Below are 27336 nucleotides of genomic sequence, written 5' to 3' on the forward strand. Positions count from 1 at the left end.
CCTCATCTGTTGCTGAATTCTTCATCCACGCCTTTGCTACCTCTAAACTTGACTAGTTCAATGCACTCCTGGGTGACATCACAATCTGTCCCCTCTAAACCTGAGGTCATCCAGCACTCTCCTGCCTGTGCCCTAACTTGCATTAAGATAGATGTGCTTGCTGACCTACTTTGGCTTCTGGTTCAATTTTTAAATTTTTATGCATAGCCTCAATTCTTTCTATGCCCTTGCCCCTCCCTATTTCAGTAATCTCCTCCAGCCCCACACCCTGCAAGATATCTGCGCTTCTCCAATTCTGGCTTCTTGAGCATCTCTGATTTTAATTGCTCCACTATTGCTGGCTGCGTTTTCAGCCGCTAAGTCCCTAAGCTCTGAATTCGCTCCTTAAACCTCTGCTTCTACCAATCTTTCTTCCTTTGAGACCCTTCCTCTTTGACCAATATTTTAGTCATCTGCGCTAATGTGGTTTGATATCAAATTTATGTTTTATAATGTTCTTGTAAAGCACCTTGGGATGTTTTATTAAATTAAAGGTGCTATAATACAAGTTGTGCTGTTGTTTAGTGAATGGAAGGTGAGACTATATGCCTTTGCTGTTATAAATTTGAAAGCTTTAAGTTGTGAAATGTATGTTTAATCACTTTCTTAAAAACAGCGGGCAAACTTATCTGGCTGAAAACGTGCAAGTTATGATTTGTACCAGCAGCTAAAGATGAAAAGTTTCAGAAAAGTTTTGTGCTTTTATTAACATATCATTAGATACAACTTGGACAATGTGAATTATATCTCTTAGGCAATATATTAACATCATAACTCCATCAAAAGGACTTGAATGCATAGAAAATGGCAACTGGGATTAAAGACTATATTAATAAATATGAATTGAGATGAAGAAGCTCGGCACAAAGCGTAATGGCATAATGAACAGCAGCTAACCAGTGTTGAGCATTTGAGATTTAAGGATGAATAGAAATGCCAGGGTTTTGTTTGATATTCTTGGGGGGGAGCAGATATACTATGCAGATCTTCACATCAGAAAAAATAATGAGCGGACTAAAGTACCTTAAGGTAGATTAGTACCTTAAGGTAGATGTTACATGATCTGTAAAGGAGTGGGCTTCACAGACAGAGAGACCTTTTCTCATTCATCCTTCCTTACATTCTTCTAGAACTCATTTTTGTGTATTACAAGTAAATGCTTATAGCGGGCACATCCATGCAAGCAACATAGATTTTCCAATTAAAAATACCAAAATATTTATATGCAACAATCTATTTTAACTAATTTTTTTACATGTAATGCACAATCCCACAGAATAGACACCAGAGTTTCAAGCCCATTCTTCATTGTACAATAATGTGTAGAAATCAAAATATAGGATCAATATTTGTGTTTAAAAAATATTGTCTATATTATTGGGTTCATATTCTTTTAGGTCCACTATATTTATGTTTTGTTGCAACTTCTGCAGTAAACTGTGAACTGTTATGTTGAGGTGTCTAAATTGAGCAGCACTTGGGTAAAGAAAATGGTCCTGTTAAATTCTGTTTAACACAACAGGTGTTATTGTACAGTGCTAGGTGCAACACTGGACTATTGACCAGGGTACCCAAGTTACATTCCCAGTTTCAGATGACTCTTGGGTGTCCCCTAGAGGTTGAACTTCCCTTTTTGTCTGCAAAAATACATATGTGTAAATATAATGTAGTAGCTGAAAAGCAAAATTACTTGAAACTGCTTTTTGTAGAAACATTATTTTCATGATTACTGTTGATTTCAACAAAACTGTTTATGAGAAAGCACCATAAATATATGTGAGACATTCTGTAAGCAGGCTGCATGAGCCAGTGAGCTCTAAATATAATTTCTTTAAGGGTAGAAACAATCTGATCTTTTTCACAACATTGCTGTGTTCAGAAAGGAAATGGAAATTGTTTTGCTATTTAAATCTACAGAATTAAAATTACTTCAGTTCCTTTCTCCTACAGTTACATATACAAATATTTATAAATTATTAACCCTAAATATTCAAATACAGGTTACAGTGTGTGTATATTATGTTTTTGGCACATGCAGAAACCTCTCACTATGACTAGAAATCTATCAGGGTGCAGTTTCTATTTATCAGAGAGGTTGTAAACATTGACCCTTTGCTCCCACCCACCCCCATTTATATTAAATCCAAGAGATGGAACGCAGTTTGACAGCAGATGTTGCTTTGAAAATCCCCAAAGGTAAGTAGTGTAGTGCTAAGCATGCCCAGCTTATATTTCACCCCTCTCCTAACTACACTCAGTCCTGTTGAAGGGTCATTGGACTCGAAACGTCAACTCTTTTCTTCTCCACCGATGCTGCCAGACCTGCTGAGTTTTTCCAGGTAATTTTGTTTCTGTTTTGGATTTCCAGCATCCGCAGTAGTTTTTTGTTTTTATAATATTGCAGGACTTGCTGGTACAGAGCACTGATAAGCTTCCTATTGCTTGTCCAGCTAGGATTGTTTTACTTGTTAGTTCGCTGCTATATTTGGAGTATATTTGTACGTATGATGCTTTGAGGTCATTTAATGCAACCCGTATACATTGTCTATTAGTATGATTCTGAGTTTTACTTTATAGCTCATAGGTAATATTCACATAGTACATCAGATGTCAGTCTTGGTTCAGTGGTAGCACTCTTGCCCTTGAGTTGGAAGGTTGCTGGTTCAATCTCCACACAAGTAATGAGGGAGTGCTGTCTTTTGGATGAAAGTTTCCTGGTAGCAGTCGTGTGGCATTCATCCAATGCCAGACCTGTGTCACCTTTATTCAAACCAGCCAGTCAGGTTACAGAATGTTTATTTGGTGACAGGGTTAGCCTACAATGAGAATCATGCCACCACCAGAAATGTCACTGAGTCGAGTGTCAGTGTGTTTGAGCAATAATTGCTTCATGTAGGACATGCAGAAACAGCTCTGCAATACACCGTGCATCTAGATTTGAGGTCATATGTTGCGTGCTGCATAATCACCATAGTTAAGACAAGCCCTCACCACCACCTGGGCAACAAGAAGTGGAGGAGTAGTCACAGGAAAATGAACAGCAGCATAAAGAGGAAAAGCAGAAATAGTTCAGACTGTTAGGCCCTTGGCTGACTGAGCTCTTAGAGAGCAGCTCATCCAAGAGGATTTCATTTGAACCACCCCTACTACCCCATGCACTAACAATCTTTTACACCATGGCCCTTATTACCACCATCTGCTTGCCTTCATTCAGTTCAGCTTTTTGGACCTTGCTCTTGGTTAACTACAAATATTAATATTAACACCAACGCCAAATCCAGAACTCAAAATTACTCCATTTCTTTTCTATATGTGTACGATAATAGAAATGATTCCGAATTAACTTGCTGCAAGCTTTTAGTGTCGACCTTCTGTGTTCATTTATCCTGTTCCTGGAGGTATATATCCAGTAGCTACACGTTGGGAGGTGAAAGGCTGCTATGCTTCCATTGAGAAAACCTCAGGTGGCCGTGTTGAATGATCTCAAGCAGCTCTGAGCCCTGATAACCTGACTGCAGCCTGCAACACTTCTGCATGGGATGGGCCAGTCTGGCTTTGTTAACAAGTGGACAGCTGGGGAGCAAACATGTTGCTGTCCTTGCGTGTTTCCCATGGAGCTAATACCATTCTCTTGGGACTGCAGATCAATACTGCCCAGGTTCTGTATGAGAGCAGAGTAAAGGAGAGGAGTGCCCCTGCGAGCAATGCCACTTAGAGTGTCAGGAGAGGCTCCATCATAATATGCACTCCTGTTGTGTTCATGGGACTGATCTCACACTCCATTTTGGACAGAATAGTCTCCATACTCTGTGTGAAGCACCGACACAAGTATTCCCCATCCTAGCTCCTGAATGCATGCCCGGTAATTCACCACACGATGATGCTTCCTCTAGCCTAGCTTCTAAAGCATATGTGGCTTTAGTCTCTGTTGGTGCTTGCTAGGGTCCGATTGAATCGATTCAGAGGGACCCCAACAGTTTGAGCAACTGATATTGAAGGATATGGGTTAGCATTTAGTGTGGAATAGATATGATTGTTGAAAGCTGCAGATTACTGGGCCAATTGTGTAGGGTGAGATAGAAGTGAGAAGGGGAAAAGAGAACAAGGTGTGGAGAAACCTCCTCCATCTCCTCCAGTGTTGCAACTCGCCATGACTATCCCAACACTTCTGGTCAGCACTTCATCTTCTAGTGGGGCCAGGGTGTAGGCATGCTTGGCCTCATCTGGTCACTGTCTCCTGTCTCATGTTGTGCGCAACCTTCAGCAGGAAAGCAGGGAGGGTGTTCGTGACAGGCTTTGGAGCAGTTTTTAGAATGTCGTGGTAGAATAGTGGCACAGATTTTTGCCATGACAGAGAGGCTCTCTCGTGGCTAAAAATCCTAAGTCCTGCCCCCGAACACAGCATTTCCTATTTCCGCACAGGGTGGGACTGGAGTCGGGCTGAGTTACACGTGCATGTTTTACAGAGGCAGTTGCCATTTAAATCATCAGCTGCCTCCACTGAAGTGGGATTTTGGTAGCCTAGAAGTGTGAAACCCAGTTTATGCAGATTAGACCACGTAAGAGCTGGTCTGAACTTGTTAGATTCGTTCAAATAGCCAGGGTACCCCTTTCAAGAGGTAAGGTGCCTCTTCAGTTATGGTCCCAAGACACTTTTGGGAGAGGTAAGGCACTCTTTGGGGTTGTTAAAAGCAAACCTGATTGTACATAAACTCATTGGAACTGTTAAAGTACTGTCAAGGTGTCAAAGAATTGTCAGAACTTATTGGAGCTGTCAATGGATTTAGCTCTGCTGGGCTTTAAATTTAAAAAAAAGTCTGGTATTTTAAAAAAAAAAATCAGTGCTTGATATTTCATTCTGTCTGTTGAGAGAAGACTGAGGGTTATCATTTTAGGATTTGTGCTGCAGTGACTGATTTTGCAAATGAACATTATCACAATGGAGTGCCTGTTAAGTGAGCAGTTTGATTGATAGCCCTGAGTAGTTATAGAAAAGGAATGTTCATTTTCATTAGAGATTAGTTGAAGGAGTTTCTATATACTGATTTTTAAAAAAAATCAATGAGAATTTATTTTATTTAAAATAGTGATGCCATCAATGGACAAATTTTATTTTATGTCAGCATGGCTCCTAAAGTTTGTGGGTACTAGGTGAGTTGTTAAGGGCTAAGGGTGGTGGGTCGGGGATGAGTTGGCAATAAGTTGGCTTAGGGGCTATAAAGGGCCTTGGTGATATTGGTGGTATAAGGGCCATAGGCCTGGGAAGATAGGCATGGGTTGGCATAATGGTATGAGGGGCTATGTGGTTGGGTGGAGGGTTAGGTGTTGACATAAGGAGTACGAGGGGACTTAGGGGGGGTATGTGGGGGCATAGATTGACATGGATGGGGCATGGGGAGTGTTTGGGGGGAGGGCTGGAGGGCTGTTTCATGTTTTAATTAAATTCAACAAAGTGCTGGAGCTCAGAGGGAGGCCTTCCATCCAGCTTGCCAGTGTACTTGCCCTGGGGACGGCAGGCCTAACTTCTAATCTAGCCTGCACCGCCCCCTGCCCAGAATGAAAATCAGAACTGCAGGCTACCACTTATAAAGGAGCAAAAATTTGGGCCATTGTGTGGAAAAGTGAAGATTGCTATGGTGGTGAGACTAGAAGGTTCCGAGTGCATGAATAGGAGGAGAAAGAGGTGGAATGAAGTGTGCTGCAGTGTTTTGGGAGAGTAAAAAGCCATGGGGGAAGAGATTAGTTTAAGTGAGGCTGCAGGTGTGAGGATAGTAATTGAGATGGATGCTAATATTTTTACTTTGACAACTGTTAAGGTTATTTGATCCTTTCTGGCAGTGAAGTCATATCCTTGGAGCTGTGATCCCTTCATTGACCTGCTCAGTGACCTTTTCCACTTGGGTTGGAGGTGTTGTTTGGTCTGGAGGACTTTCTGTCCCATGGAAAAACTGGGTCTTCCTCCTCCTGTCCCTGCTTGGACTAAGGCCTCCTCCACTGTATCTGAGGTTTCTCTCTGCAACTCTTGCAACCATGCTTCCAACTTTCCTTATTGTCTGCAGCCACAGTGGATCACCCCTTTAAGAGGTGCTGTGTGCCTTTAAGTGATTCATGTCAGTAATGATTGATTTCATGCCCAAATAGGTGCCTAACCAATTGGCAGATAGATAGCACTGGTTGAATATTTGGCTCATTATAATGAGCTGCTAGCACAAATTTCACAACCTTGCGCAAACTTGAAAAGGGGCATGCAGCTTGTGTACCACTAATTGTTTGGCCATTTTCAGACATGATCAAATGTGTGGATCATTATGTCTAATTGACTTAGATCTTTATCTATTCCATAAGGATATTTAATTTCCATATATGTATGCACAAGGGAAGATCAGGCCTTGACCCTCTGTGTTATGTGGTACAAGTGGAATATAGCAATAATTCATTTGCTTATGTCCTATGTTGTTAGCTTTACCTGCTGTGATCAATTCTAACAGCGTTCAGGCTGACAATTTAACTTTTGTATGTTTAGTCTATTGGAACCTTCCACATGCCCAGATCACTAGAAGCAGGAACAATATTGTGATCTATGTGTTTATTGCTAAGACCTCGAGCAGCTTTGAGCTCTTAGGGCCTTCTAGGCAGGTTTATCTTATGGTTCTTCCAATTTAATTCACAAAGAGAACTGCCTAGTGTCTGTTCGTATTGCTGCTAATGTAACTAAAGAACGTGATTAGAATTAATTGGTAGTCATATTCATGAGTGTTTCTTGGTGCAAGTGTAACTAATAAGACCCCTTTGAATAGTAAGGGCCATTATTATCTTTAAAATGTTTTCATTCTGACAATGAACGCAACTGGCATCAGAAAGTAAGCTGAACTGAATTAGACTCATATTTCAGGATGAAGGAGGCTATTTGGTTGAAGGCGTTTCTGGCCCTAACAATGAGAGAGTTTGCTTAACATCAGCACAGATATATTCGTTGCTTCAGCTTCAACTGCACATTTTAATTTCATTCCCTTGATCTATCAGTGTTGCTTTCTGCACAAGTCAGTTCTACCAGTAGTCTAATCAGTACTCAACATTTTAAATTATGCCAGTGAACCTTCTGTGGCACCATTTCCTTGTAATTTTAACCCGTCACTGTATGGTCATTGCTCTAAACAGACAAATCCAGGTAAATAGGGGTATTTGTAAATAGTGAAGCCATGAAATCTGTTGGCTCCTCCACAGAGCTAAATTGTCTCAGGTTAGGTGAGGGTAGGGCTAAGGAGAATCAGACACTGGGTCACTTTTGAATTGCTAAAATACACCTATGCACCCCATTTGTGGAGAGGTCCCCGCTGGTCCCTTTAAGGAGCTGTTTAGGCAGCTCTACATCAAATTTCATTGAGGTCCTATTGATGCCAAAGGACCCCATTTAAAATTGTATAATTAGACTCCTGCCTGTTTCTGGCAGGGGCCTTGGCTACCTATCTCAAGGTCCTAATCAAGATGGCAGTGATAGTGGAGGAGTTCTGCATTGCAAATTCTGAGCATGCTGCCACCCTAATTAGCAAGTCATGTGTGGTGTTGCTCATAGTGAGTCCAAGATATCATTGTTGCACTCTGACTGCCTCTCTGAAGTATATACAGGAATTTTAAAATAGTGTTTATCGCCTAAGGGAAGTTATTTGCACTGAACAAATCTTAGTGATGCATACTGGGAGGTTGTCCACAGTGAGATTGTAGCATTCTGAGAATTTCAAGCACAACTGTAGTTAACAACATGTAGAATGAAATCGCCAGAAGGAATTTCAATTTGAATTCCAGTTTTTAGAAAGAAGCTGAAGCCTTCAAATAAAAATATCATTGATGGTATGAAGGACACTAGAAGACATGATGACCCAAATGAATTCCTATCTCATATGTTGTATGAGAATATTAATATGTCAGTGTTAGTAATTAACAGCTTCAGTCCTGGTGAGGAACTGGGTGAATGCTGCTTCATCATGAATGCTACTTACACAATGTCCTGTGGGAACATAATGCAATTGGTTTTTACATATATATCTTGTGCAATATATTTCCTGGAAAGGGCAATCTATTTTTCACTAATTGCTGTAAATAGTGTTATACACTTTTCTGTAAAATAACAAATATTATAAAATAATTTGGAATTTATGTATTATGGCGGTTGATTATTTTTTCAATCTCAGTACCACCCAAATTAAAGAGTAATTGATTATGAAAAACTGATGTGTGTTTTTAGATTTGATAGTGCACACTGTAGAAAGGATTAGAGTCTACAGAGTTAACTGTATGTACTATAAATGCAGTGCAATACATGTGGTGTAATGTGTCCTTGGAGAATCCGAACAGGGTTTGAGAGCTGATTTTCAGCAGAGCTGTGTTTAGCGTAGGCAAGGGTGGAGCTAATCTCATGCATCCAGCAGCGAAAGCAAGCTCTACACATTCACTAGTGTCACAGCTGCATCACTGGGGAAACACACTGAGAGTGCGGCATCAGCACCTTTTGCAGCCTTCTAAACGGGACTTAGCTGGAAACCTTTGTCTTCACGTTGCTGGGTGCATCATTTCCACCTGATAATTCCGACTGAAGGATTAATAGTTTACTGACAGCAGCTACTGGCCTTCACAACACTGTCCTAGGGTATGCCTGTGGACTGAAGAAGGACAACATTAGGATTACAAAGGCATTTGTAATAGAGGTGACGACCCTATTTAACAAAATAACATTTGGTAAAATGCCCTGCATTTTGTTGAACATGTAGAACAAGATATTAGTATTATATTTTGTTGGAAATCTATTTTAATCTTGGGGATTTGTCTGGACTCTGCTGTCTCAAAAATCCAATCGTTTGTAATGATGTTGCTGTGCATACTGAAGACTGTCAGCTAGTGGAGAGGAGCACTGTCAGAGCCCTACATAAATATAACCAGGTACAGCATCTGTGTTAAATGTATGCATCACCTCTAGATTTACTGATTCATTTATTTGGATTCTTTGTTTAATTTGGAAATACAGAAATCAGAAATTGCCATTTTGTGCTTTATATTTGTGATTTCAATGATGTACATGCTTCACATCAAGATTTATTGAATACATATTCAGCATTTACTGTCATTGTCTTCAGATGCTTATACAGTATTTTGTTTGTAGCCGTCTTAAAGGGAGAGATAACTCGAGGAGAACTGCATCAAAGGTTAGGAATGAGAACCTTTGACACAATTTTATATTTCTGGTATCTGTAGTTACTTATAAATCTGAGTACAATTTGAGCATTTTTTTATTTGATTACAGTATACAGGAGCCTTGCCTTTTGTTTTACATGCTGTAGGTAGGGTAATTCCATAGTGTCTGTCATTGTCCTGTTTGTACACTATTTGAACTGAAATTGAAAATTATTTTCAGCAATTGTTAGGTGATTTTGCATCAGCAGTATACATAGAAATTTTGTTATACAGTAGCGGGGGTTATTTAGAACAGGGCCAAAGAATTTCATCGCCTACTCTAACACCGTGACTTCGGTTCTTGGATAATAACCCAATTGTATATTAACAGAATTCCATTCTTTCTGAAAATGTGCCCTACTGAAAAGCATAATGAAATCCCTGGTGTAATATATGCTGTTTCAGCATGTGTCTGTTGGGATCAAACCATCTGCTTCTCAACAGTTGGTGTCAGTGTTCAGTACCTCAGACCTGTCAGACTCAGCATATTACCAGGCAGGACAGTCCTTGAACAGTATATATGTTAAAGAGCCCCAGGCTACGTTGAAGGAAATCCTCCATTTTCAACAGACTTGGTTAAGTGTTACAAATTTCAGGGCACACACTGTAATATAGTACAAATCTAAAAACAGTGCATGACTTGATATATGAATTTCAACAGCAATTGTGTTAATTTATCAACCTATCAGTAACAAAACTGCAGCAGAGAAGCCTATAGAATTTTAAACTCTGATATTTAAAGAAAATAACTGCACTACAATATATTGATTTTTTTTGTAATGCTTCCAAAATAAATTCCATTTTCCTCTAAGTCGACCAGCCTCTGTCCAAACAAAAAACTTTACACTTTTGTTACTTTCTTTCGTAATTTGCTAAATATAATTTATTATTGTGATGGTGGGAGAAAATAAAATGTGCAGCAAATATCATAAGTCTTTCAATAAGATATTAATTTTAAAATACTGCTGTGCAGAGTGCAATGTAAAATTAAGCCTTATTAACTTTTTACATCCATGTCCAACAGTTCAATTCCCTGGGACTTTTCAAAAAATGTTTTGGTAAATTCCTGTCATTTTGCTTAAGGCTAGCAAATTTTCATACGATTATTCAGAACAAATGTAACATTGTACAGCTCTCGATTAAATGTCAATGTGAAACAGAGAAAAACAGGGTGAGATTGTCATTGTGATCTTGATTTTGATAAGGAAGGGAAAACATTGATAAGATTCGTGGAATTTTTTTGCATCTATAAACCAGAGAGAAGTGATTCTTGTTTATGTCAGCGAAAGTCTGGTAATTCTGTTTGCTATTAATGAAAAAACTGCTAAATACTTATATAGTTAGTTATCCAGTTGACATTTGTACTAACTTGTTGGTGATAGTGAAACTGATATTAACAGTGACCTGAATTAAGTAGCTAATTATTCACAAGCAGCTTTTACAGAAGTGCCAAATACAGTAATTATTAATGTAAATTTAATTTAGAAAGCTAGTTTTAATGCATGTAAAATAGCTATGTCCTTTCACTGGAATTGCACTTCTGGCCCTACTTCATAAGTATGTGCTTTGATGGTCTTGTATGGGAGAAGTTTGGTGCAAAGCCTTATTCTAAATAAACTCCACTTTCTGCTTGTACTGCTTTCTGTAAAGGCCATAGTCAGAGACAGGAAATGTATATCAGATGAAAATCCCTAATCTTGTGAATGATAAAGAAGATAATTGTGAAGTTACTCAAATTTTACATAGCAGTTGTTGCCCTTGTCAATATATTGGATGGAGTTCTAATTCTAAATGACAGACATGATCATTCTGTTCATATAATACTAGTTAATTTACCCACCTGCACAGGGCACTGTTCTGACAAGCCACTGTCAAAACAATGCTTGTTTTTTTTTCCAAAATTGAGAGATTTAATTTAACTCCAAAAGAGCAATAATCCCACAGTTCTTTTTAACCCTGCACTTAAATCATTTGGGCCACATGCTGGACCAACAAAACTTTTCCAGTTGTGAGATGTCAATGAAGTGATTTGTATTTAAGTATCCAATTGGCATTTCAGGGCACTGTTACGGAAACACCAACATTCTAAAATCCGCGATGAACATGTGTGTTTTGTGTCTCATTTTTACATACAAGCAAGAGTTCAAATCCAGCACATGTGTACTGACTTCTGATGAAAGGTAATTGATCTGAAACATTAACTGTTTCATTTTCCACAGGTGCTGCCCGACCTGCTGAGCATTTCCTGACTTTTCTGTTATTTTAGATTTGCAGCATCCATAGTATTTTGCTTTTACAGTATGTATTTGACAGTATGTATACCGTCTTGCTTTTTAACAGATAAATACCATTTGTGATAGCAGTGAGGCGTCTTTTTAAGATGGATACTGAACTTACTCCAATTTATGTGTTGGAGCTATTTGTGCATGATGTGACTGAGATTTTTATATTCAGTAGTTTAACATGAAATTTTGGTGCACTTTTAACCCAAGGGTTGCAGTGAGGTATGCTTTTAACTTTTGAGTATATTTCACAAATTTAGAGGTAGGAGTGAACATGTGTTGAAATAAATGACTGTCCTTCTAGAGATTCTCGGGCCACTGTTGAGCTCTGCATTGTGTGCAAACCTGATGATATATCTAGCCATTAGCACAGAGAGCTGTACCGTGTAATTCCACAGCTGAAGAAAGCTGCTTTTATACAACAGAAGTTTACTGTTTGGTTCATCCGGGGGCGGAGGCCAGTCAGTCACTGTTTAGGAATTAATCTTTCCCCCTCCTTTTAACCCACCATTAGTAAAAGATCCATTCTAAACTGGTTTGAACAGTTCAAGTTCAGCATTTTTTACATTTAATGTTGGAATGTAATTAACAGAATAATATTTGAAATGTACAATACTGTTGTTTTGAGATGTTAGTTACTGTAGTATCAATGAAACAGAAACTTGTAATCTAGGATGTGTCTATCTGTGTATAAAAGTCAAATGTAACATGGTCATATTTTATAATGTCTCTGTGAAATGCCTTGGGACATTTTATGACGTTAAAGGTGCCATATAGATGCAAGTTATTTATTTACAAGGTCATTTTTGAGTTATGCTGTTGTAGATCCTGATCCTATTTGTGAGGCTATGTGATGCTGGCATAATTATACTCCAGAACTTGAGAGTTTCTAGAGCACTGCATATAAAACAAAACGTTCTCACATTTTTGGCACATGTCCAATTTTTCTTTACAGCTTGGTCAAATCTCCTATCTCATATGCTATTCCAAGCAATTATTTTGCTCTCTTTTTTTTTGTTAATCATAGGCAATATAATTAGGAGTCATATAAAGTTGCTGGAAAAAGTAGCAAGCCCAAGGACTGGGAGCAATTTAGAATTCAGCAAAGGAGGACCAAGAGATTGATTAAGGTGGGGAAAATAGAGTATGAGAGTAAACTTGCAAGGAACATAAAAGCAGACTGTAAAAGTTTCTGTAAGTATGTAAAAAGAAAAAGATTAGCGAAGGCAGTCCGAAACAGGAGAATTTATAATGGAGAACAGGGAAATGGCAGAGCAATTAAACAACTACTTTCGTTCTGTTTTCGTGGAAGAAGACACAAATAACTTCCCAGAAATGCCAGGGAACCAAGTGTCTAGTGAGAAGGAGGAATTGAAGGAAATTAGCATTAGTAAAAAAAAATAGTGCTGGTGAAATTAATGGGACTGAAAGCTGATAAATCCCTTGGGCCTGATTATCTACATCCCAGGGTATGAAAAGAGGTGGCCATGGAAATAATGGATGTGGTGGTTATCATCTTCCAAAATTCTGTGGATTCTGAAACAGCCCCGGCAGATTGGAGGGTGGCAAATGTAACCCCACTATTTTCAAAAGGAGGGAGAGGGAAAACAGGGAATTACAGGCTGGTTAGCCTAACATCAGTAGTAGGGAAAATGCTAGAGTCTATTATAAAGGATGTGATAACAGGACACTTAGAAAATATTAGACAAAGGATTAGACAAAGTCAACATGGGTTTATGAAAGGGAAATCGTGTTTGACAAACCTACTGGAGTTTTTTGAGGACGTAACAAGTAGAATAGTTAAGGGAGAACCAGTGGATATGGGTTTTCAAGAAGCTTTTGATGAAGCCCCAAATAAGAAGTTAGTGTGCAAAATTAAAGCACATGGGGTTGGGGGTAATACATTGACATGGATTATTTTTCGGAGTGGCAGGCATTGACTAATGGGCACTGCCGGGATCAGTGCTTGGGCTCCAGCTAATCATAATATATATCAATGATTTAGATGAGGGAACCAAATGTAATATTTCCAAGTTTGCTGATGACACAAAACTAGATGGGAATGTGAGTGCCGAGGAGGGTGTAAAGAGGCTTCAAGGAGATTTAGACAAATTGAGTGAGTGGGCAAATACATGGCAGATGCAGTATAATGTGGATAAGTGTGAAGTTATCCACCTTGGAAGGAAAAACAGTGACAGTATTATTTAAATGGTGATACTTGGGAAATGTTGATGTACAAAGGGATCTGGGTGTCCTTGTCCACCAGTCACTGAAAGCAAGCATGCAGGTGCAGCAAGCAGGGAAATGGTATGTTGGCCTTCATTGCAAGAGGATTTGAATTTAGGAGCAAGGATGTCTTACGGCAGCTGTACAGGGCCTTGGTGAGACCACACCTGGAGTATTTTGTGCAGTTTTGGTCACCTTACCTAAGAAAGGATATACTTGCCATAGGTGGACAGCAGTGAAGGTTCATCAGACTGATTCCTGGGATGGCAGGATTGTCATATCAGGAGAGATTGGGTCCACTAGACCTGCATTCACTTGAGTTTAGAAGAATGAGGGGGGATCTCATTGAAACGTATAAAATTCTGACGGCTGGACAGACTAGATGTGGGGAGAATGTTTTCCCTGGCTGGGGGTTCTAGTACAAGGGATCACAGTCTGATCATAAGCTGTTCCAGTACAGCTACAACATTGACATCTGCCTGGCTATATGGAAAATTGACCAGGTATGTCCTGTACATAAAGAGCAGGACAAATCGAACCTGGCTAATTACCATCAGTCTACTCTCCATCATCAGTAAAATAATGGAAGGGGTCATCAACAGTGCTATCAAGTAGCACTTGCTGAGCAATAACCTGCTCACTGACGCTCAGTTTGGGTTCTACCAGGGCCACTCAGCTCCTGACCTCATTACAGCCCTGGTTCAAACATGGACGAAAGAGCTGAACTCCCGAGGTGAGATGAGAGTGACTGCCCTTGACATCGAGACTACATTTGACAGTGTGGCATTATGGAGCCATAGCAAAACTGGGGTCATTGGGAATCAGGGGAAATAAACTCCGCTGGTTGGAGTCATACCTAGCACAAAGGAAGTTGGCGGTGGTTGTTGGAGGTCAGACATCTCAGTTGCAGGACGTCACCGCAGGAGTTCCTCAGGGTAGTGTCCTCGGTCCAACTATCTTCAGCTGCTTCATCAATGACCTTCCTTCCATCATAAGGTCAGAAGTGGGGATGTTTGCTGATGATTGCATGATGCTGAGCACCATTCACGACTCCTCAGATACTGAAGCAGTCCATGTCCAAATGCAGTATGACCTGGAAAATATCCAGGCTTGGACTGGCAAGTGGCAAGTAACATTCGCGCCACACAAGCGTCAGGCAATAACCATCACCAACATGAGAGAACCCAGCCATTGCCCCTTGATGTTCAATGGCATTACCATCACTGAATCCCCCACTATCAACATCCTGGGGGTTACCATTGACCAGAAACTGAACTGGACTAGCCATATAAATACTGTGGCTACAAGACCAGGTCAGAGGCTAGGAATTGTGTGATGAGTAACTCACCTCCTGACTCCCCAAAGCCTGTCCACTATCTACAAGGCACAGGTTAGGAGTGTGATAGATACACCCACTTGCCTGGATGAGTGCAGCTCCCACAACACTCAAGAAGCTTGACACCGTCCAGGACAAAGCAGCCTGCTTGTTTGGCACCACATTCACTCGCTCCATCGCTGCTGCACAGTAGCAGTAGTGTGTACCATCTACAAGATGCATTGCAGGAATTCACTGAGGCTCCTTGAACAGCACGTTCCAAACCCACGAGCACTATTATCTAGAAGAATAAGGGCAGCAGATAGATGGGAGCACCACCACCTGGAAGTTCCCTCCAAGTCAATCACCATCCTGACTTGGAAATATATCGCCGTTCCTTCACTGTCACTCGGTCAAAATCCTGGAACTCCCTTCCTAACAGCAATGTGGGTGTACCTACACCACATGGACTGCAGCGGTTCAAGAAGGCAGCTCACCACCACCTTCTCAAGGGCAATTAGGGATGGGCAATAAATGCTGGCCCAGCCAGCGACCCCCACACCCCGTGAATGAAAAAAAAAGGATATAGGATAGGCCATTCAGGACTGAGATGAGACATTTCTTCACCGAGGGTAGTGAACCTGTGGAATTTTCTACCACAGAAGGCTGTGGAGACCAAATCTTTGCATATGTTTGAGGAGGAAATGGATACATTTCTGGACACTAAATGCATCAACGGGTATGGGGAAAGAGTGGGGCTATGGCGTTGAGATAGAGGATCAAAATGTTCATATTGAATGACGGAGCAGGCTTAAAGGGCTAAATGACCCACTCCTGCTCCTATTTTCTATGTTTCTCTATCGTTTTGAGCTCTTCACAGGCAATAGATAAGCTGGTAATTGAGAAACCCTGATGGTATTCTTAGGAACTTAAATTAGTGTAGAGACATTGGTGTTGCACTATGTAATGGATATATTGCACTCTGAATGATGCACATTATCTAAACTTGCTATGCTCAAAATGTTCATATATGACATTGAGAGATAAGCCATCCTGATATATTTCTGGGAGTGGAAAGGCTGAGCTATTAAAGTAGTGTTCTGAGGGCAAAATATCCTAGTTCAGAATGTGCACAGTTGAGCTCAAAATAAATTTTTACATTCCACCAACCCATAACTCATGTGAATAAATATGAATTAATAGCTTCTCCAATTGAGAATTGCAATTCTGGATGTGACATAAAGAATCTGGATCACAGCTGCCAGAATAGTTTAAGATAACTGGTGTGTCTTAGCTTGATTCAGATGGTAGAAATGACCACTGTATTGGAATATTGTTGGAATTCTATTTGTTTTCAAAAACTAAGCTGATAGTCTAGTGCATTATTGAGGGTGTGTCCCTTGTTCAAGATGCCATCTTTCAGTTGAGAGGTTAAATCGAGATCCTGTCTGCCTCTGGTAATCAGATGGGCATTAATGACATGTAGTTTCCCTCATGTCCTATCGGGCATTTCTCCCTCAACAAATGTGTCCTGAAAAAACAATTTACTCAGTGATTCACCTTATCGCTGACTATGGGTTATTGCTCATGCAGAATAGTTGCATTAACCTGCATGGCAATCCACCACATTTCAAAAGTAATTTGTTGTGCAAAGTGTTTTCAGATGTTTCCACATGATAAGGTGCTATGCAAAAACAACTTTACTGTATCTGGGTTAGGCCACAATTAATTCCAGTTTTGGTTGCCTTAATTTAGGAAGGATATGCACAGTGAGGAGAGTTAGTAGCATATCAGGATTTAGAGGTTTTGGTTATAATAAACTAGATATATTAGTGCTCTTTTAATTAGAACAAAGTAAATAAGAGGAAATCTGAGAAGTGTTCAAAATGATGACAGCGGTCATTAAACTAAGTAGGAACAAACAATTTTGAATGGTTAGTAAGTTGGTAGACGGTATAAAATTAAGATATTCAAAACAATGTAGGGAGAAGTTAGGAATTTTTTCATGACCCACCTGCGCTGTAAAATTCCTGATACTTTGGTTAACTTCCTTTGCATGGGGTGGAATGTTCAAGTCATATTGGAGATCATATAAATGTTTGTATTACCAGAGTTTGATTATTGTTAACCAAGTTTAATTGTGTTTCTGATTGAGTAGGCTTTTTATACCCATACCTCCCTTTAAAAAAAAAGACCATTTGTGGACATTATTTACGTAATGCTTATGGCGGTCACACCCCTTAGGATAGGATTGTCTGATTTGGTGAGGGGCAGAAGGGTGTGACTGCAAGTGAGGCAGGTATGGGGATCAAGAAGGTAGAAGTGGAGGAGCCTCAGCCCTTGCAATTGTCCAAAAGGTTAGAGGTTCTTGCAGCTTGTATGGATGAGAGCGAGATCTGTAAGGTGGATGAGCGAAATTACCATGGCATCATAGTACAGGAAGCCATTCATAGTGGGCCGGGGGTGGTGATGATTAAGTAGGAATGTAGTGGTAGCAGGAGATAGTATAGTCAGGGGGATAAACAAAGTTTTCTGCAGCTGAGAGGGTACTAACAACATATATAGGAAAGAGGTTCTGAATAGGGAGGATGAGCAGTGAGGGGCTAAACTAAAAAGTAGAACCTCAAAGATATTCTCTGGATTATTACCTGAGACATGAGCAAATTGGCATGAGGTAAATAAGATTAGAGAGATGAATGTACGACTTAAAGACTGGTGGGAGAAATGGGTTTTGATTTATGGGGCACTGGCACCAGTACTGGGGAAAGTGGGAGCTATACCGTTGGGATGGTCTTCACTTGAATCACTGTTCTGGTGAGTTGTATATCGAGGACGGTAGAGAGGGCTTTAAACTCAATAGTGGGGGGAAGGAATCACTTGAGAGCTGTGGTAAATCAAAGGGAAACAATGAGGTAATTGTGCAGGATAGCGATCTGGGTAATGACAACCAGAGTGTGACAGAAAGCAATAGAAAGTACAGGCTTAAGAGTGCACCAGCAAATAAGACCAGAGATTGCAAAAATGGTAAAAAGACAAAGTTAAAGGCTTGGTATCTGAATGCAGGTGGCATTCGTAACAAAATGGATGAATTATTAGCACAGATAGAAATAAATATGTATGACCTGATAGGAATTACAGAGACATGGTTGCAAGGTGACCAAGGCAAGGACCTGAATATTGAAGGGCATTTGACATTTTGAAAAGACAGGAAGGTAGGAAAAGGTGGTGGGGTAGCTCTCTTAATTAAGAATGTCATTAGTACAAGAGTGAGAGTTGACCTCATAGCTCAAACGAGCAAGATGTAGAATCAGTTTGAGTATAGATAAGAAATAGGAAAGCTAAGAGGTCACTTGTGGGATTAGTTAATGGACACCAATAGTGTTACACTATAGAACAGAGTTTACAGGATGAAATAAATGGGGTGTATAAGAAAGGTAGATTAAAGTCATCCATGATTATTACAGTACATGTAGATTGAGTGAATCCAATTGGCAAAGGTAGCCTGGAAAATGAGTTCATTGAATGTATTCTGTACAATTTCTTAGAGTAGTACATTCTAGAGCCAACAAGAGAGCAGGCTATTGTAGACCTGGTAAGGAGCAATGAGACAATAATCAATAATCTCATGGTAAAGGAGCCTTTCGGTGACAGCGATCATAACATGATAGAATTTCATGTTCAGTTTGATGAGGAGACGTGTGGGTCTAAGACTAGTGTTTTAAACCTAAATAAAGGTAATTATAAGGGTACGAAGGCAGAGCGATTTGGAGGTTTATCCATCAACCAACAGCACTAAAACAGTTTACCTGGGCAATTATGCTGCTTGTGGGACCTTGCTGTGGCTAAATGCCACTGCATTTGCTACACTGCAACCATTCAAAAAAAAAAAGAGCTGAATTGGCTGTGAAGTGTTTTCGGACCTCCTAAGGATGTGAATGGTGACATATCAATCCTAGGTTTGTTTTGTTGCCAGTCTGCATTCTCCTGAGGAAGAAATTTTGAGGTGTGATGGGGAGGTTTTAGTGCACTGAATATCTTGCCAAAAGTGGAAGCAGGCTGCTTAGCATTTCTCAACTGCAGGTGGACACTGAAAATCACTCATTTAAATTGAGTATGTTCCCATAAGTGCTTTAGTGCACATCTGAGAGGGGGTAGGAAGGCAGGTCTTTTTCCTGCATCGTAATGCCAGGGTGCACTAATGAGAGCTGAGCTAGCTTACACTTTGTGGTGGGAGAAGGTTGGCTCTGGAATTGGAAGACTGGTTAAGGTGTTTGTTCAATAGCTGTACAGAAAGTCTTTCATGACTATTTTCAACCATTCATAACCACTTTCGTGAGAACATAACCAGAATATGAGGAGGAAGATGGCCTGATAAATGAATACACTGAGTATCTCACTTGATTACTCATGTAAAGGACCAGTAAAACTAGCTGACGGCGCTACAAGATCTAATTATCTGAAATATGTGCAACCTATCAGCAACCTTTCATTTATACAGAATTCCCTGAAAGAATGCATTGTGGATTTGTCACAGATGTAAGAAATGTTTTCTCACTTCTATGATGAATCCATAACTTATATCTGAATGTTCTTTTGCATGTGTGAAAGCCTTTATGAAAGCTCTTACACTGCAGGGAGCAACAAGTTGTTTCTCTTCATGCCAACGACCAGTTGTACTGATCCTTTACCTGAATGAATAATTTGCAGTCACCAGTGCAGTTCAATTTATTGTGATCTGTTCTTTCTCACTGAACTCTACATTATGATGTTATTGGAAAATATGTGGTACTTTCTAGTTCTCCACTGCCACCCATTTTAAAAGACGTCATCATCCTGTGTTTTCGTTATGACACCTGAAACAGAAATTTCATAGGATTTTAAATATTTATTTTCATAGTAATTGGCAAACCTCTTTCTGGCAATGCTATTATCTATCTTGAACTGATAATACATCTGTGTATCAATGTACATCAATATTGTATTATATATCCCTTAGCTGTTATTGGTATTATAATTCCATATGCTCTGCTGCTTATTTTAGAGTGTCTGACAGACTTGTATATTAAATAGTACTTAGACATTGAATTCCCTCATATAGAGTGACAAAATTGTTAATTTGTTTGAATTAAAAATGTAGAATCTTCATATCTGCTTATTTGACAGCTGCTTAAGCATTTGAGTTGGGGATGTTATGTATTAGGATAGAGTTCAATATACATAAACGTGCATATATTATCTAAATGAGGGGAAATCTTTGGCTTTATTCTGTTCTTGGCATTTACTTCAGTCAGTTATGAATAATTAAAAATGAGGGCTGGGAGTGAAAGGCACGAAGCATGCGAAGCAGCTCTTGACTTGTTTAAACGTAGGTCAGGTGACATTGAAGGTCAGGACAGCTGAGCTTTTCCAACCAGCAGTTGTGCTTTTACAGCCTTGATCTCACCAGCTCACTGTGCTCATGTCTTTATTTACAGTGCCCGCAGACCTGACTCCAGAAGAGGAGATAGAGCTAGAAAGCATTCGACAGCGCAAACAGGATCTCCTGGCTGACATACAGGTAAGGAATTGATTGTCTTAGATGCCAACCAAACACAAAAGATGTCAACGTTTGATTGCTGTTTTCCAGTTTTAATTTTGGTCCTGTTACTATATAGATGTGAGTGATCTCCTGAGGGCACAATATCTTTTTAAAGCAAACTATATAATCGTGAAACATGACTTTTAAAAGTTTGAATCTCTATACAAGTAAGTGGTTTTCCTGTGGTCTGTTTGAGGAACAGTTACGTGATTCTTGTTAGTGTATTTTTGCGGATATGTTTGGCATAAACAGATTCTATTGTAAGGTTAGAAAACAAATAAGTGACCCTCTACTTAAGTCACAGTGCCACAACAATAGTCCGTATGAAATACTCATGCTATCCTGAAGTTGGAAAATTTTAAACTCACTAAAATAATATAACAGTCAGAGTGTGTAACTGACAAGAATATTAGTGGGATGCTTAACAGCCACTTGAGGAATGCGCCCAGTTACTATGTTGTGTTATTAGTTTTGTGAATGCCTGTGTATTCTCTCAACATTTAAGTATTTTGGTGAAAGTTTTGTTATAATATTCAACTTCCAAACAGGGATCTATAGAAGCAGGGATTTTTGCCAACTGTCATTATTCATGAATTGCTGCAATGTGCCTTTAAACATCTAGATTTGTCATGGGATCTTTATAATATTGCTATGATTTATGGAAATCCAATGAGGTCTTGTGCAAAAATACTGTGAGGTATCTGTTTTATTGTTTTATCCCCTCAAGACATAAAATTTCTATTGTGTGCTAGAGCTCTCATTGTCACGATATCTACCTCATATTCACTGCAAACTGGAGTGAAAAGATGTTGGCTTAAGGATTCAGCTGCACATTGCTTAGTTATTGAGCGATAAATAGTGAATGCCTCCATATGTGGGCAAGAAGTAAACATGCAAACCAGAAATGCACTGCCCACCATATTACCGAGACAAAAAAATTGCATACAGTTCCCATGACTGAAACAAGGGTTAGTCTCTTTGCATAAGCATATAAGAGTGGTTTGTCCTAAGGCAGCCATTGCTGCCTGCACCCAGGAAAAGCGGGTCTACAGCAGAAAAGGGATGCACGCTAGGGTGCAAAAAGAATGACTTATTGAATAACGAGCAGGGAGGAACAATAATGTTCCTCCCAACCTCAAAGAACGCGACGGGCCATTCCCTCGCCTCATACTCGCATCTGATTATCATCCCAATGCTTGATTGTTTTCATTATTGACCACCCTATCTCCCAACCCCTAACCCAATCATACTTCCTTCTGGCTGCCTCGCTTCCTCACTTTGTTGCAGTGCCAGCAGTGACCCAATCTTCAAATGCACTTCGCTCTTTTGCTCTTGTACACTAAGCTGCCCGGTTGTCATGAGGCCAGCGACCCAGTATCGGAAACAGCTTGTGTCTCACCATGCCTGCACAGGAATGGGGTGTGCTTGAATTTGTAGTTTAGGATGTGTGTAATTGTTTGGAAGGTGCAAATTGTGACTTGATTTCTGACTACTACACCCTCCTGTATGCAGGGGAACACTGTACAGACTAGTAATTGGAAAATTATGTCATTGTTCTATTCTGGCTGAGCGTTATATTTACCTGCAACCAGGCAAAGTGGTAACTTCTGCTTGCTGCCTTTGCAAATCCCGGGAAAAGACATTGCTTTAGCTGGATCTTGGCACCTATGCAGCCAGAAGTACTAATTCATTTAGCTTATAGTGCTACCATCAAAATCAGGACTGTTGCCAACAGCAATCATGCTAAGTGAAGGATCCATTAGTCAGTCAGCTTTAAAATAATTACTTAACCAGTTTTACAACAGACATAAAATATTAACGGAATATTGTGAAATGCTTAGTAAGATTTGATTGTCACTTTAAGTGAGAATCTCTTGTATTTCAAGAATTTGCTTGAACATTCTTTTCAGTGCGTCTGCACGTACCTCCAATTCTATCCAAAATTCAGCATTAAATAGCTACACAAAATAATTTAGACATATAATACTCGAAGACTATATTCAAAGCACATTCCTGTGACTACATTTCCCCTTTTTTGGGATGCTCCTTTTTCTCTGCACATCAAGCCACTCCACTCCAGAGATTTGGGCAAATAATCTAGGCTGACATCTCAGTGCGGTGCTGAGATATTGCTACATTGTTGGAGGTACTGTCTTTCAAGTAAGATGTTATGGATATAAAAAATACCATGGCACTTACTTAAGAAGATCAAGGGAGTTCTGGCCAACATTTATCCTTCAACCAGCATCACTCAAACAGATTATCTGATTATTTACCTCAAAGCAATTTTTGGGATCTTGCTGTGTGAAATTGGCTGCCATGTTTGCCTACACGTGACTGCATATCAAAAGCACATAATTTGCTTTGACGTGCTTTGGGACGTCTGAAGATTGCACAGGGTGTATTTTTTTCCGTCATGGTTGAGTGGGCAAACTGGACAAAAATCATCAACCCTGAATGTTGGTCAATTTTGATATTCAAAATAATGGAGTTCTTCCAATCTTGCGTCCCGTATTCCAACATTTCGGCTATTTTTGAAATTATTTTGTCACTACCACTTGCCTTTCTTGTCCTTTTCAGGTACAGGGTAATAATCTGCAGATCTGTCTAGAATGGGTGTGTTGTATGTAAAGCTAATAGCAAATATGTTTCGCAACAAATATATACACATGCTATTTATGATAAGAGTAGGTGGTTGAGAAGATTTATTCAGTTAAATTAAGCAGTGACTGCTTTATAATGGTGAACATTTGCTCATGGTTTGAAGAATCATGTTGAAATTGGGTTAGAGGATGATTAAGCTTCTGTCTGGGGAATGTATGTGTAGAAATATTATACACAGAGTCACCAGTCCTTCCCATAGGGAAATAAAGTGTCCAGCAGAGACTGTAGCATATTCATATCCAAATTTTAATTTCATATCCTAGGGCAACCAAATCTTAAATGATATTTTTTTCTCCTCTCTTGTTCTCACTGTTGAAATCCATATTATTATGTAATATAATCTAATTCACCTATTTTAATTGCCTTTCTAAAGTTAGAGTTCTAGTAGTAGAGATCAGAAATTATGCTTTGTCTCTGCATGCGTAATTGTTAAGGTTAATAATGCCTAAATACGGCAATAAATTTAGAAAATTAAACCATCTCTTCAATGTATTTCTTGTAAATAAAAGAAATAGTTTAGGTTGTGTTTCTCTTTGAAATAACTCATAGGGAAGATATAGATAACATTCTGAGGACCTGGCAAGCATTTGTTGAATAAGGCCACAGCTACACTATCTTCTAGTAACGCAGCTCTGAAACAGTTCTGATTTCATTCCTGATCCTCATGAACTAAGTACTTTGGATCACCAATGATTGGAAGCCTGAAAAATCCATTTGGCTGGCAGCTCCTGCCCTTAATGCTGAAAAACGACAAAATTTGGAAGCGGGCATTGAACAGCGTTTACACTGAGTAAGAGTAATTAGCAACCTCTAGAGGCATATAGCACCACCTTGGTTTCAATCACTTCATTTTTAGGAAAAAACAGCCAATAGCAAGTGTTGGAAAAGAAACGACAAGTTCACGGCACCTGCCATTATTAGTACCATCCCCCAAGAATTTGTGCTGAAAGAGAGATATGCAGTGAGTTTCGATTTGCCTCAAGTTGTTTGATGATTTGTTCCACTCTGCTGTTAGCCTCACCAAAACTGGGAAACATTGCCATGTCACTGCGAGCCTGCCATTATGTATCATGAAATTTCTGTATTTAAGGCATTAATGCAAATTAATTTCACTACTAACATTTACGCTGGTAAGTCATGTTGTAAGGACCCTGTTAGTGATGTGATTTGTGGTGTCAACAAGCCACTTAATTTTGGTGGACCAGAAAGTGAACGATGAAACTGTGGATTCTTACTCCCCACAGGTAGTAAATTGTTCCTTGAGGTTATTCAAATTTTGACCTTTTATTTTCTTACTTTTCCTTTGTCTCTTATTTTCTCATTTCTCGTCCACTGTTTTTCTTTTCCTCCTTTTATTTATCTTTCTGTTTTTAATTTGACTCTAATTCAACATAATTTCTCCTCCTTTATTTATTCTGTTTTCTTTTTCTATTCCCAAATTTCATTGTTAAGGAGATGAGGTCCCATTGATCTCACTGCACTGTTATCAACTCGCGTTCCCTGTAATTTGCGGCATAAAGATAATGCCCGGATCATCCGATGGTGGCAACAACAGCGAATGTTCAGATGTTTGCCACAGAATTATGCTGCCTGGCCCACTCTGAGAATGTCTTCAACACCTAACTTAGTGTCAGAGACTTGAGCTTGATGCCTGATACTTGCCCAGATATTTACTCCATCCTTCTCCAGATGTTAACCTCAGGTGTGGGACAGTGATTAACATCAGGAGCTGTATCAAGAAGCCCTAAAACACCAGCACCCTGCACCCCCGACAATGCTCACCCCCTTCAACCTCCCTCCTGATAATGCTCACCCCTCTGGCCAACAATGCTCACACCCCTGATGATGTTCACCCTCCAAAACCCCTGACCATGCTCACCTGCCCCCCCACTACTTGCTGGACAGTGCTGACCCTCACCTCCCTTCCAATGATGCACCTCCTCCCCTCCTTGCACCGTCCTAAACTGTTCTAACCTCTCAACCCCGCTCTTGACAAGCTTACCATGCACCCCTGGCAATGCTCAACCCCCTCCCTCGCTGCACCCCCAACCATGCTCCTGCTCCCTTGACAATGCTCACACCACCTCGCTATCCGACCAACAATACTTACCCTCCCTCACCCCTGACAATGCTCACCTCCCCCTATTACCTGTCTGACAAGTTCACCCCTGACAATGCTCATACCCTCACAATGCTTAACCTCCTGTTGCGTCCGCTACAATGCTCAACCCCACACCCCTGGCAATGCTTACCCACCCCAGCTGCTTCCCAATAATGTTCACACCCCCGTACCCCACCCACCACCCCACCTGCTATTACCCCACACCACAAACTCATAACAACAATTAAAAATTTTAAACATTAGAAATAGTTTACAAAAACCCATAGAGATAGTTTAAAAAAACTTTAGAACTTAAAAAAAAACTCACCATAGCACTGCAAGCATGCTTGACCGTAAGGGGAGTTACTTGTGGTGGTAACATCAGAAGAGGGGGTGGCCTTGCTGCTCCTTTTTGCTAGTCCTGCTCATGGATCTCTGCAGCAATGGCTCACGTCTCACTTTAGGACAAGAAGTTCTGGCTGGAAGGGCGAGAAAAGTTAAGGCCACACTTGTAGTCATGGTTAGCAGCAACCACTGTGGCATCACCACCGATTGGAAGATCTGGGCCAATATGATGTGAAAGGTGATGTTAAAAATTCCAATTCACAGCACTCTTACCACTCCAGCAATTTATGGGCCATTGCTGGCTTGTGTGAATCTTCCCGAGTAGATTCAAAATTTGTGCAGTCCTTTTTGAGCTTTTGCTGAAACTCTCTATTCTGCCTCCCTTGTGAACTGAACGAATTCAGAGGATGAAAGTAAAAGCATATTGCACAATTGCTTCAAATAATAATGTTTCTTCAATGTAAATATATGTTAAATTTCAAGGTGATTGTTGTTTCATTTTGAGGTTTGTAGTTTATTTTATACCCAATTCTTTTTTTCCCCTTTGGTAGTATCTCTGATGCTAGAGAATGATGCACGTTTACAATGTTGCACATGCATTTATTTACATGGAATGCTTACTGCAGAAGTTAATCAGACCCACAAGTTGTACTTAAACTCTGTCTTTTAAATCAAGTCCTATGTTTGTAGCTAGATTTGGAAAAAAATCTGATCAAGTTGTTGTTATTTGATAGAGTATTCTGCCTCCTATGCATAGTTTACTTAGCATGGAATATAACATGGAAATATGAAAAGCTCATTTTCTGGGAACTATGAAATGGCTGTTATACCTTAGGTTTCTCCGTATAGTCTTGATCCAAATTAAATGCGAATAACAGATTTCCTGCTACAGTAACCCATTACTGTAATTAGAATTCTCTTTTAATTTGGTAGCTTGTGGTATACCATGTTCATAAGTTAGTGTCAAGGAACTGTTCAAACTGCACTATTAAGAAATTTAATTGCCTTTCTTTACATCTGAGTGAACAGATCTCATATGAATTCTGTTTTTAAAATTACAGTTCACGTTTAATTACAATCAATAGTAACAAATAATCAAAAATGTTAACATAGTGGAATCTATGTAAATAAACAGTTTTACACTAACCCATAATTATTAGAGAAATTAACACCAGACCCCTCAACTTCATCTGGTGCCTGCTAAAGCTAAAGTTTCAGCAAAAGCTGTGAGAATATTCTCTGTTGGTTGTACAGTGTTGATCTTGCCATGTCACCTCCTTTTGTCCTCTTTGCATTCGCTACGGTGGGAATCTTTAGGAACATTCCTTTCAGTTCAATAAACAATGCTGTAACTATTTTTATGAAGAGAGAATTTTTTTTTGTGAATTTGCTGGGAATCTGTAGGAACCAAAATAATAATCAGAAGAGCCTTCAACCTACATTATTGAACTTAGGAAGGCACAAGAAAGCAAGCAGTGGTAATTTTTATTCTGGTGATAGTGAATAACCTAGCAGGTTTTAAGTTATCTTAGGGAACAGCATGAGTAAAGCATTGTCTGAC

General features: G+C 39.7%; 1 protein-coding gene across 4 annotated transcripts in view; it reads left to right on the forward strand.

The window, feature by feature from the left end:
* cyth1b (cytohesin 1b) overlaps window positions 1-27336 on the forward strand; it is a 225176-nt gene that overhangs the window by 130023 nt on the left and 67817 nt on the right. For 3 of the 4 annotated variants that reach the window (XM_078571146.1, XM_078571144.1, XM_078571145.1), the window contains exon 2: window positions 20562-20644. In XM_078571146.1, coding sequence (XP_078427272.1) covers window positions 20562-20644 — 83 coding nt within the window. Of the gene's footprint in view, window positions 1-8435; window positions 8974-20561; window positions 20645-27336 lie in introns of those variants that run through there. The other variant, XM_078571147.1, reaches the window with a different exon arrangement.

The sequence above is a fragment of the Cetorhinus maximus genome, chromosome 24 (genome assembly GCF_964194155.1).
Source record: "Cetorhinus maximus chromosome 24, sCetMax3.hap1.1, whole genome shotgun sequence".
Lineage (NCBI taxonomy): Eukaryota > Metazoa > Chordata > Chondrichthyes > Lamniformes > Cetorhinidae > Cetorhinus > Cetorhinus maximus.